Source organism: Myotis davidii, unplaced genomic scaffold, assembly GCF_000327345.1.
Source record: "Myotis davidii unplaced genomic scaffold, ASM32734v1 scaffold226, whole genome shotgun sequence".
In the NCBI taxonomy this organism is placed as follows: domain Eukaryota; kingdom Metazoa; phylum Chordata; class Mammalia; order Chiroptera; family Vespertilionidae; genus Myotis; species Myotis davidii.
In genome coordinates, this window is record NW_006297224.1 from 3,884,721 (window position 1) to 3,897,045 (window position 12,325).

At 39.7% G+C, this 12,325-nt stretch overlaps 1 protein-coding gene across 1 annotated transcript in view; it reads right to left on the reverse strand.

Moving 5' to 3' along the window:
• Positions 1-757: 757 nt before the first annotated feature.
• LOC102757746 (alcohol dehydrogenase S chain) overlaps positions 758-12,325 on the reverse strand; it is a 57,721-nt gene continuing 46,153 nt past the window's right edge. Inside the window, 5 exon segments of the mRNA XM_015570009.1 lie at positions 758-968; positions 2,523-2,661; positions 3,505-3,640; positions 7,061-7,321; positions 10,745-10,883. Coding sequence (XP_015425495.1) covers positions 944-968; positions 2,523-2,661; positions 3,505-3,640; positions 7,061-7,321; positions 10,745-10,883 — 700 coding nt within the window. The 3' untranslated portion in view covers positions 758-943.

Sequence of the window (12,325 nt, forward strand, 5' to 3'; positions counted from 1 at the left end):
GGAAAGTATCTGATTAACTCATCAATAGATTTCCGAGAGTAGGCAGAGTATCTGATTAGCTCATCAATAGATTTCCGGGAGTATCTGATTAACAATAATCAACAAGGATCTACATAAGTATCTAAGGAATTAAGGGAACTAAGGTGGGGATGCTTCAACTATTATTATCTAAATTAACTGAGTGGTTCACAGCCCTGACCTTTGTTAGGACTTTCAAGCCCTGACCTTTACTAGGACTTTCAAGGGCTACCAGCTTCTGGGGGGTCTCTGTCTAAACTCAGCTAGTGAAGACAATGAATGGACTCCGGCAAAGCACTTTCATGAGTAAAAAATCCAGATTTTTAAAATAAGTTCCTAGGAATAGCTTAGTTTTCACATTTAATATCTGAACCTCACATTTATCACAGGTAGCACGAAATTGTTTTTATTTTAAAAAACAGTTATATATTAAGAGCAAAGAGTATAAAATCAATAAATACACACCCCTGTATCATATAAAATGTGTGTGCCACATTTCCCTAAGAAATTTCCTGCATTTAGACATCCTGGTCCATATTCATCTAAAAGTCTGAGTGTACACTTTACCCAGCAGTTTTTACCTTTGGGCTTTGGTACATTTCACAGAAAGGAAAATATAGGCAGTGGAAGTAGAGGCAGAAGTAGAAGACTTCGAGCACAAGAACCCATCAAATGTATGCTTGGGACAAGTAAAATGAGGACCTTTCCAACTGGGCTTCAGTGACTAAGGGTGGTAATGGTACAAAACGTGCAAGAAGTCAAAGAAATCCTTTTCCTTAATGGGAAAGATGACACCATGCAACGTGAGTGGAGTGATTAAGAAGAAATGTTTATTGGATTCAATTACTCAGCTGATAGCTCATCTAAATTTCACTTTGTGTTTAAATATTTGTCTGAAAAATGACTTCACATCATTTGTATAGCCTCAGAATGTCAGGACGGTGCGGATACTGAAATACAAAATTAAAGATATTATTTTAATATTTATGTAGTTCACACTCTTCCATGTAAGAGTCTAAGGGACATTTGATGTGTCTCAGTGAACAGGTGTCTGTGTTTCCTGCCACTCCATTGCCACACCTATGCATTCAAGTCCAAGATAGTTCACCTTTTCCCAGTTTGGTCTTGTGTTTTCTCCAACCTTAAACTCAAGCCTGAACATGGCTGTCATTTAGGTTTTATTATGCATTGGGATTCTCACAAAACATTTTTAGAGCCTACATGCTTGACATAATAGTTAATTGAAAACAAGAATGGGTAATGAGTTTTTGCTATTTGTCACATACTCCATAGATGTTCCTTGTGTATTTTATCACTTAAACTCAACAATGCTATGAGGCAGACTTTAAAGATTAAAGATTAAAAATACTGAGGCTGCCCTGGCCAGTTTTGCTCAGTGGATAGAGCGTCGGCCTGTGAACTGAGAGGTCCCAAGTTTGATTCCGGTCAAGGGCATGTACCGTGGTTGTGGGCACATCCCCAGAGGGAAGTGTGCAGGAGGCAGCTGATCAATGTTTCTCTCTCATTGATGTTTCTGATTCTCTGTCCCTCTCCCTTCCTCTCTGTAAAAAATCAATAAAATATATTTTAAAAAATACTGATGCTTAGAGAGATTTGTAACTTGCTGTAGGTCACACATCTGGTGCAAATTGCTGGGATTTAAACCCCAATGTAAAATTGCACAAATTATAAGATGACAGGTATCTTGCCTGAAGGAAGCAATGATGTAACAGTAAATGATGAAGATTTAATAGACCTCTGATAAAGTGGTGCATAAGGAGATAAAGCTGATTTGTATTTAGAGAGACTCCATTCTTGGGAAGATCAGACATATAACATTTACACTACAACTCATGTTCTTTCTCAGAATCATCTGATGAATAAATACTTTAGAAAAGGTCTTCATGCCTTTAAAAATTATATTAAATATTATATTACATTAATATTTAACATAACATTTATATTAAATGTTACATTATATTAAAACAATCCCAATGTAGCTCCACCTACTCCTATATGTAATATATATTTACAGCCATTAATGTCAACCTTTTTAACTGGCCAGGCAGAGGCTTCAGTGACTCCAGGTTATGCTTATGACACAGGACCCTGATTCTTTTTCTTAGCAAGGGTGAGTGTAATTTTGTATATAAAGACTAGAGACCTGGTGCACAAAATTGTGTACTGGTGTGGGTGGCTGGGGTGAGGGACCACAGCTGTTCTGGTAGTTCTGCTGTTTGGTCAATTTGCATATTACCCTTTTATTATATAGGATGAGTGGCTTTGATTATTTAGATTCATTGTAACCCATATGTAATTTCATTTCAGCAGAACTGGAAATGCAAAACAACTGTTCCTAGCTACTCACAATATGATCTTAAATGTTCTACATGCAAAGACTGAACTAGTAATCTAAAACCAAGGCACTCCAATGTTTTTCTCGTACTTTCACCGCTTTTCTCTATTAATCAAACCCCCACCATAAAAGGAAACTTAAAAACTACCTCTTTCCAGAACGAAGCAGGTCAAATGCTTCATTTATTTTCTCAAAAGGTAAAACATGGGTTATTAATGGATCGAATGAATACTTCTTAGCCATAAAGTCAGTCACAAGTTTTGGGACGGAATCTTTACTCTTAAAGCCTGAAAAGAACATGACATCATTGTTAGAGGCAGCCAGGGGTAGGAGAACTGGAGAGGAGACTTTCTGAATAGAATTCAAGTGGAAGTTCTACTGCTACTTACTTGTACACAGACTACTATGACTGAGGTCAGTGAGAGACCGAGTGCTCCAATACCCTCTTGCAGTGGTTAGACTTTTTTTGTTGTTGTTTCTTAAAAAAATCTGATGAGCTAAGCTAGGGTCCTTAGTTATTAGCTCTCTCACAGAGATATTATTGTATGCATGGTTATTCCCAAAGGCAAGGAGCAAAATGTGCAGCTGTCTAGATTTGGGCAATGAGAGTAACCATAAATTATTGCTATGGATTTTCTGGGTCCTACTAGGTATATTCAGTGCCTTGTGCAGTCACATGTATAAAGAGAAGTGGTGCTAAGAGACCCTAGTTTATGAGGACACCAGAAAAGCCTGTCTTGGGAATGTGTTTATTAGTTCTACATCTAGTTGATTTGAAGCCTGTAGATGTATTGGAGCCTACTAATTTATTTCAAACATTTTGCTTTTTAAAACCTGGTTTTGGCACTTGATGAAGGGGAGAAATCCTGAGATTAATAAGAATTCAGCCCTATTGGAAGACAGAGGAGGGTGGCAGTGGGCAGGGGTAAGAGGTCAACCAAAGGACTTGTATGCATGCATATAAGCATAGCCAATGGACATGGACAGTAGGGGGGTGAGTGCATGTGCTAGGTGTCAGGAGAAGGCGGGGAGAAATCAATGGGGAAAAAAGGCGACTTGTAATACCTTCAACAATAAAAAAATAAATAAATAAATAAAAAAGAACTCAGCCCTCAAGCCTACATACATACCACCAAAAATTGCTCCTGTCCAGGTACGCCCACCCAATAGCAGCATGGGGTTCACAGAGAGATTCTGGGAATCAGGAGGTACTCCTACAATGACGCTTACGCCATATGCCTCTTGACAGCTTGCCAAGGCAGCCACCTGGAACAAAATTAATACCTGGCATCATTGAAGTGGACTTTCTGATAGTCCTCATTCCTGATACATGGCATGTAATTTTGATTTTGCTAGATTGCAAACATGTGGAGGGAAGAGATTATATGTCTTTGGCTTCTTCGATCCCATTATGCCCAGAATAGTGTTGTGGTTTTGGGAAATGTCCAAAAAATGCTTTTTGAATGAGACAATGGGTGAATGAATTTGTGTACACTTAATTCTTCCTTAATAACGTAATGAAGAGGTAAATGTTATTACAAATATATCTATGTAAAACCTGATTACTCAAATACAAGTAATGTTTTGTCATCACCCAATTGTCAGGCAATCTATGAGTTGGTTAACCCATTTTTCATTTGCATCTTAAATAGTATTTTGAACTCAGTACTTTAAATCAGGTGTTCTGATGGTGAATAAGATATAAGATCAATTATATCATCACAATTTGTCTTTTGTCCACTTGATGGTCTCCCTTTTTAATGGTTTCCTACAGTACTCTCCTTTTCTAATATGGACAATTTTTCTGTATTTTTTCCAGCTTTGTTGAGGTATAATTGCCAAATAAAAATTGTATAAATGAAGGCTATACAACATGATTTGTAGGGTGTAAATATGATGATTTACTATACATATGCAGCATGAAATGACTAGTACAATCAAGTTGACATTATCTCACATGGTTACCATTTTCTTTTTTATAGTAAGAACACTTAAGATCTATTCCCATTGCAAACTTGAAGAACAGAATACAATATTATTGACCATAATCACTGTATTGTACATTAGAGCCTCAGACTTTACTCATAACTCTCATTTGTACCCTTTACCAACATATCCTCATTTCCTACCCCAAACCCAGCCCTGGCAACCACCATTGTACTCAGTGGTTCTAAGACTTCAACTTTATCCCACATATAAAGGAGATCATAAAGTATTTGGCTGTCTGTGTGTGGCTTATTTTACTTAGCGTAATGTCCCCAGCCTTACTTATGTTGTTGCAAATGGCAGGATTTTCCTCTTTTTATGGCTGAATAATATGCCATCATATACATATCACAATTTCTTTATTCACCCATCAATTGACAGACACTTAGGTTGTTCTCACATTTTGGCTATTGTGAATAATGCTGCAGTAAACATAGGGGTGCAGAAATCTATTTGAGGTAGTGATTTCATTTTCTTAGGATATATACCTGGAAGTGGGGTTACTAGATCATACCATAGTTTTATTTTTAATTTTCTAAGGACCCTTTATACTGCTTTTCAGAATGTTGAACCACTTTACATTCCCACTAACAGTGCACAAGGGTTGCCTTCTCTCCACACCCCTGCCAACACCATTTCTTGACCTTTTGATAGCAGCCATCCTAACAGGAGTGGTGAGGTATTGTCTCTGTAATTTTGATTTGCACTGCCCTGATGATTAATCATGGGGAGCACTTTATAATATACCTGCTGGACTGAAATGAACATGTTTTAAATGGGCTCTTACCTCCCAAAAATGTATACAGTGCATTGGTTTTACTTTAAACTATACCTATAATTCTGAAACTCCAAAAGAAAGCCTTCCCCTTCCAGTCAGGGCTTTAAACATGTTGTAGCAGGACACTTTTTCAGGATCTCCCAGCTATATATACTGACCAGTGACCTGGTGCACAAAATTCGTGCACATTAAAAGGGAATTAATTGGAGGAAATATTTTAATATTGCTATTTGCCCTTTCTCTATAATAGAAGTGTCAGAGATGAAAGAAAATTAGTAAAATGTACATGAAAATCTTCCTCCTGTCAGAGTCTGGGGCATGCCTCGGGACCCAGAGTCAAGTCCTCGCCCACCCGCGTGTGCCTCAAAATTGTACAAGACCCAGACCTGGCCAGCCCCACCCTCATTGACTAGATCCAGACCCGGCTGGCCCCACCCCCATCAAGCCCCGCCCAGTGGGCAGGGGTGTGAACTCAGGTCACCTGGCCTGGCATCGGGGTGGAGGGGCACAGCCTGAGTTCCCCTGGGCTGGGGGGTGCACCTTGAGGTCCTCTGGCCCAGGCCAGGGGGCACACCTTGAGGTCCCTGTCAAGCCCTGCTGGGTGGGGGACACGCCCACAGGTCCCCCAACCTGTTGCCAGGGCAGGGGACACTGCCTGAGGTCCCCCGGCCCAGGCCAGGGCAGGGGGCACACCTTGAGGTTCCCTGTCAAGCCCTGTTGGTGGGGGAAGTAGATTGAGGGGAAGGCCTGAGGTCCCCCGGCCTGGCGCCAAGGTTGGGGGGCATGGCCTGAGGTGCCCTGTCAAGCCCCACCAGGTTGGGAGCGCAGCCTCAGGTCCCTGCTGATTGCTCGTTAAGGCTCATTATGGGAACTTGGCCTCCGCTGTGGGTGCAGTCATCTTGTGTTACAGAATCCCTGCCTCTGCTGTGGGTGTATCCATCTTGACCTTTACAGCGTGATAGTCAATTTGCATATTCCCTCTTTACTAGATAAGATTAATCCTTTGATTTTGGAGTATGACATCTGGAAAACCAGATGACCATGGGACATGTGGTTATCAGACATTTGCTGTCTTCAAATAAAGTAACAATCCAATCCCACATGAGGAATTGGAAGGAATTTAACTGGAGATGGCTTCCTCATGGTAATTAATGATGTTTGTAATTATTTGAAATTAATGTTATGTATGTTGTAGAGATGACGGAAGCACTGCATCACTGAAAACATTACTTCCTATCAGTAGCACCAGATATTTATTAAGAGCTTTCCATTGACAAGTGGCACTGTGCTAAGTATTTTACATACATTAACTCATGTAATCCATAGATATGTATTTCTTAAACTTTTTGGTGGAAAAATCTGTTGACTTTTAAAAGTATTCAGTCTAACACATAGATTTGGCGCTTAATATGTGTGCCAGGCACTGTGCTGTATGCTGTGGTAAATGGGGCATGTTTTATGTTAATAAAATGATACTTGCCTTAAATTTCTCATTATTTCTTTTGAGCAAATTGTGATTTATGAAGAAAAAATAGGAACTCATTAAAACATAAAAATTACTAAACCATTTTGTTTAAAAGTGTGAGGAGAAATTGAAAAATAAAACTTGCCAATTTGAGAACAGGATTTGTATGATTTATATTTACTTGAGTTTGAATATTTTAACTAAAAATTAACAAAGTAAATTTTAAGTGGTCTAATACTCTAAAAGGGAATTATTCCTGGAGATAGGATTTTTAGTTGATGGAATGAAACATTTTTCATAATAATAAATTAAATAATCCAGGTACTAATTAGGAGATGAAAAATCACTATTCTTAGTTTGAAAAATATTCTGTACATATATTTATATTCTGCTGCCTAAGAACATACTCCAGAATGCAGAAACACACATTTCATGGCATTCCATGGCACATACATACCATGGTGTCAAGCTGACCAACGACTTCAAATGAAAAATCCACACCTCCACCGCTCATTTCCTTCAGCACCTCGTGGATGGGTTTCTTGAAGTCCTGTGGGCTGATGCACTCGGTGGCGCCCACTTGCTTCGCCTTCGCATATTTGTCTTTGTTGATGTCCACCCCAATGATCCTGGCTGCTCCAGCCGCTTTACAGCCCATGACAACCGACAGGCCGACTCCTCCCAGGCCAAACACCGCACAGGTGGAGCCTGGCGTCACCTGTGTTTCAGAAAATGCAAAAATGGGTTAAGTAATGATTGTTGTATAAAGTGTCCTGTCTTATCCATTTTCAGGACTATTCAGACTCCTATGTCCAACCTGCTGTCAAAACCTGTTTTGGCTTCAGTTGTTTCATATTTAAATTCAGGAGTTTAAATCTGTGGTCTGAACTTTGCCAGACATTAGACCCCCGTGGGGAGCTTTAAAACCTCTCAATGGCCAGGTCACAGCCCATAGCCAATTACATCAGAACCTGTGCAGGTGGGGGCCTGGTTCCCAGGTGATTCCAATGGAAAGAAAGCCCAGGCTGGGAGCCCACTGTTGGATGATCTCTGAGCTCTAAATGCCAATGACGCCCATCTTGAAGACAATCTAGGGCAGTGATGGCGAACCTATGACACGCATGTCAGAGGTGACACGCGAACTCATTTTTTGGTTGATTTTTCTTTGTTAAATGGCATTTAAATATATAAAATAAATATCAGAAATATAAATCTTTGTTTTACTCTGGTTGCAAATATCAAAAAATTTCTATATGTGACACAGCACCAGAGTTAAGTTAGGGTTTTTCAAAATGCTGACACACCGAGCTCAAAAGTTTCGCCATCACTTATCTAGGGGCTGAAATCCATTGACAGGCTTCAGTAAATTGTACATACACAGAAGCAATTTTTGGAAATAAAGTAAGTGGGAAAGGTTAATCCATGAGACCAAAGATAATCTAATCAAATGTTCAATGATTAACTCCTTGTTTCATTAGCTTTAGAAGTCATGACGAGTACAATGAGAACAGAAATTAGCTATAGGGCAGAGAAGAGTTATTCTCAGCTTCAAGTCAAACCTAACAACAGGGGAAATGGAACTGGAAACTTTAAACAGCTTGAGACCAATGTGATCTTAGTGGGTCTTTATCTTTGCTTTTTAAAATACACTAATGAACAATAATGCAATAAAAGTTGGCCTACATTTTAATAATGGATGAGATTCCTTTTCGTGAGTGCCCTTGCCCTCTGCTCTGTGTGCAGGCTCAGTTAGACCACCTGCTCAAACAGACAAGGCAATTGCACAAGGGACTTAGTGCTAGAGTCACCGAATTTGAAAAACATGTGCTCTCAGTTGTTGAAATTGGCTAGGGACTGTTTAATACACCTAGTCATTAATAGGAGTCAGCCTTCAGTGTGGGTAAAATATTCCTTCTGTCCCAAGTAATCAAGCATTCTCTGGAGTACAACATCACTTTTTACTTTACTTAAAAAGAAAAGTGAGGCTTGTGACTGTGGTTTTAAAATGCAGGTAACTATATATTACTAGAGGCCCGGTGCACAAAATTCATGCACTGGGGGTTGGGGTTCCCTCAGCCCAGCCTGGCCCCTCTCACAGTCCAGGAGCCCTCAGTAGCCTAAGCCACACTCTGGCAACAGAGGCTCAGAGCAGGCATCCTGTGTGTGTGTGCTGGCTGTGCCTGCGTGTTTTTCTCTCCCTTCCTCCATTGCTGGGGGCAACCTAAGCCTCTAGCTCCATGGCCACTTGGCTTCTTCGCTGCAGCTGCAGCGAGGCTTTGTTTCTCCTCTACAGCCTTAGCGGAGAAGCCAAGCCTCTTCAGTCTTCAGTCTTCACTCGGCCGGAACCTTCAGTCTTCGCTCCGCACCTGTGTATGCAAATTAACCGCCATCTTTGTTGGGTTAATTTGCATACTCATCTGATTGGCTGGCAGGAATAGTGAAGTGACACCAATTTGCATGTTTCTCTTTTATTACTGTAGATTAGTGGCCTGGTGCACGAAATTGTGCACATTGAAAGAAAATTAATTACAAGGAATATTTTAATAATTGCTATTCTCCCTTTCTCTATAATAGAAGTGTCAACCAAATTCACAATCGACAATGACAGATGGAGACACATGCATGCAATTGGTGCCAAGAGAGCTTTATATGTACTTCATGTGCATGCTTAGCCTTTTATAGATATAGAATAAACTTGCTTAATTAGACCTGCTTGATGATTTAGCTAAACTTTTTCCAGCCCAGTGAAGCACCCCAACTTCTCTTTCAGGTAATTGTCAGCAACACAGCAGCAAATATCAACACGAAGCAGATTATTATTGTAGATCACACAGGGAGAATAATGGGTAAAATATTTAACTGCAGTGGTGTTTGACTATATTCTGCATAGTGAGAAAACCTAAGTCATTTTCAAGGTCCACCATTTCTTACTTCTTTTCAGTCGGGTCAAGTTTCTAAGCTTTCTGGGTAAAGTAAATCTCCGTTTTCTGGGTAATGAAATGAAAATAGGATTCCACTGGGCTTCCTATCTACCTACTCCAGGACTTCTGTGAGAATCAAATGCGATGAGGCACAGGAAAAAGCTTCACAAACATTTGGTGACAGTGTAAAATTTTTCCACCCGGCTATAAAGCAAGCCATGTTCCTGGGCTGAAGAAACTCCAAGGAGGATAGTTGCTAGGGAGAGGAAGCCAGGCATTGCTATTTGATGTCATTACCCAAACGGGGATACTTAGCATATTAGCCTTTTATATATATGGATGGTTTAATATTCAGCAAGAGTTTTTTAAAAGACATGCTATGTGAGTCACAGCCATAATATTTAGGGCAAGTAGCATTTTGGATCTGGGCCTACTAGATTTCTAACGAATTTCTCCTTCAAAGCTACCACCTCTATGGGGTGTGTGTGTGTGTGTGTGTATGTGTGTGTGTGTGTTTGTCCATGGCAAGGGAGGAGATGAAGCAGTGAGATCCCCTAATCAGTGGAAAAAATGCATAATACATAACCTCAGCTTTCTTGCTTTCCTCACAGGGTTCCACAGAGCAGGTAAGTTGGTGATGCTTGGTCTGGAGGTGTAACAGGTAAGGCTTTGGAATCTACTGCTGGTCCTAATTCGGGGAATAGCGGGTCATGGACTAGATGCTCCTCAAAGGCAACTCTTTCATTTCATTTACTTTTGCTGCCTCAGGACCCAGCAGAAGTTCCTGTGCCTGGTGCATGTGTGTGCTGACTCACAGTAGAATGAATGACTAAATGAGGCCTCAGCTCTGAAATTTAGTAATCCCATAAACAACAAATACAGAAAAATAATGATTGAAAATGGCACCTTTACCTTTTCTTCATTAGTTATCAACAGCGTTTTCATTTGTTATAAACAGATTAAATTTCTAGGATATGCTCTTAATTTTTTCTGAGGGCACTTTTCTTTTTGGTTTTGTTTTTCTTATCTGAGGGCATTTTTCTACTCATAATTGACACTCTAAATTCTGTGGAGTATATCAGTGTTGTTGTGGTAGTGGGAAGGCAGGAAAGCTGACAGTAAATTTATGAAGAATTGCCTGGATTATTATGAGAAATCACTTTCCTTTTTGTTTCTGACAACCCGAGTGCAACTGCTTTGTCATCTGTTGTCATTCCTACCTTGGCAACTTCAATGGCAGACCCATAGCCAGTTGTGAATCCACAGCCAATCAGACAGACTTTCTCTAGTGGTGCGGCTGCATCGATTTTGACCACTGAGATCTCGTCCACCACTGTGTACTGGGAGAAGGTGCTGGTGCTAAGGAAGTTGCCTTTCAATAGTCTCTCAGAAACAGGATCCAGTCACCATGATGTCATTAGACATTGCCTGGCAGCATTGTTATTGGTTTGGGTTTGTACGTGCCTGAAGATTGCCAAAGAGGACATGTGACTGTGGGAACAACCATGGATTTTAAAGTATTTCCACTGCATTAATAGTTATCTTTTTCTCCATGCCCTTTCTCTAGATAGTTTTATACACATTTTATTTAACCCTTAAGAATTAAGTCTTAAATGTTCTTAGTGTAAGTACATTTATAAATTTTAGTAATGAGACGCTGCCATAGTTTCACTAGATGTTGGGGAAAGCCAGTATTTTCTAATAGTTTCAGTTACAGTAAAAAATGAGAATTTTGACAACCATTCCTGGATTTTCAAAGTGACTGCTTATTTTTACTATAAAATGACTTTCTATTTTTTAATTTTTAGGGTTTTTTCCCCCCAAAGAAAATGTAACAAAAATGTGAGAAAAAAGAATTAAAGAAATTCCTTTAAAAATCTCAACCCTCAACGAGTTAGGCACTTTCTTTTAGGATGAAAATTCATTTTTAAATGTTTTTAGCTGATAACTTAATTTGTGAATTATTTATTTTGCCTGCTATGGGGGAGGGAGCCGGGGTGAAAGTAAAAGTGTCATTTATTGTTAATTTATTTCTAAGTAAAGGAAATACTAAGAGCTGAAACTCAAACCAGACCATATATTTTAATATTTTCTGTCAACAAGTTAAATAAGTATTTGGTAATGGGGCAGGTCAAATCTACTGGCTAACATGTTTTTTGTTTTCAACTAGTTCTCCTACATATCCACAAAACCCACAAAAATGGTTAGACCATAATATTTAATAGATAAACTTTATATGGAGATAATAGCACGAACATTTTATATTTATTCACTCTTTACCTCTAAGAATATTTCTCTATATTAATGCACAATAAAATTAAGACAAAATAAATGTTAAGGATAAACTAGTACCCTGTAACCAGTCACAGTTAGCCATGGTTTAATGTAGTAAAACAGATACTGTTTATTGCAGGGGCCTTCTGACAGGTCTCTCCTTGCCTTCTAACTAGTCTGTTTCATTCATTCTGTGCTCAAGAAGGGAGGCCATAGTGGAAGGGAAACCCAGTGAATGGGTTCCACTTCCCACCTAGAGGAGATCATGTTGATTCAGTCAGAGCCCCAGGCTCCCCACCCTGGGAAGTCAGCACTGAACAGTTCCCATGCACTGACCTATAGGCTCAGGACACAGACTTAGATGTTTTTCCTGTGTCCCATTTGTAGTTCTTCTTGGACCTGAGAGAAGACAGTGCTTAGCAACACTGAAATGGAAGTTATTTGATTATGACCTCAGGGAGTGTGTTCCTTTTGATCCTCATGTATCCCAGGATCTAACCTGGTGCCTGACAGATAGCAGGTGCTCA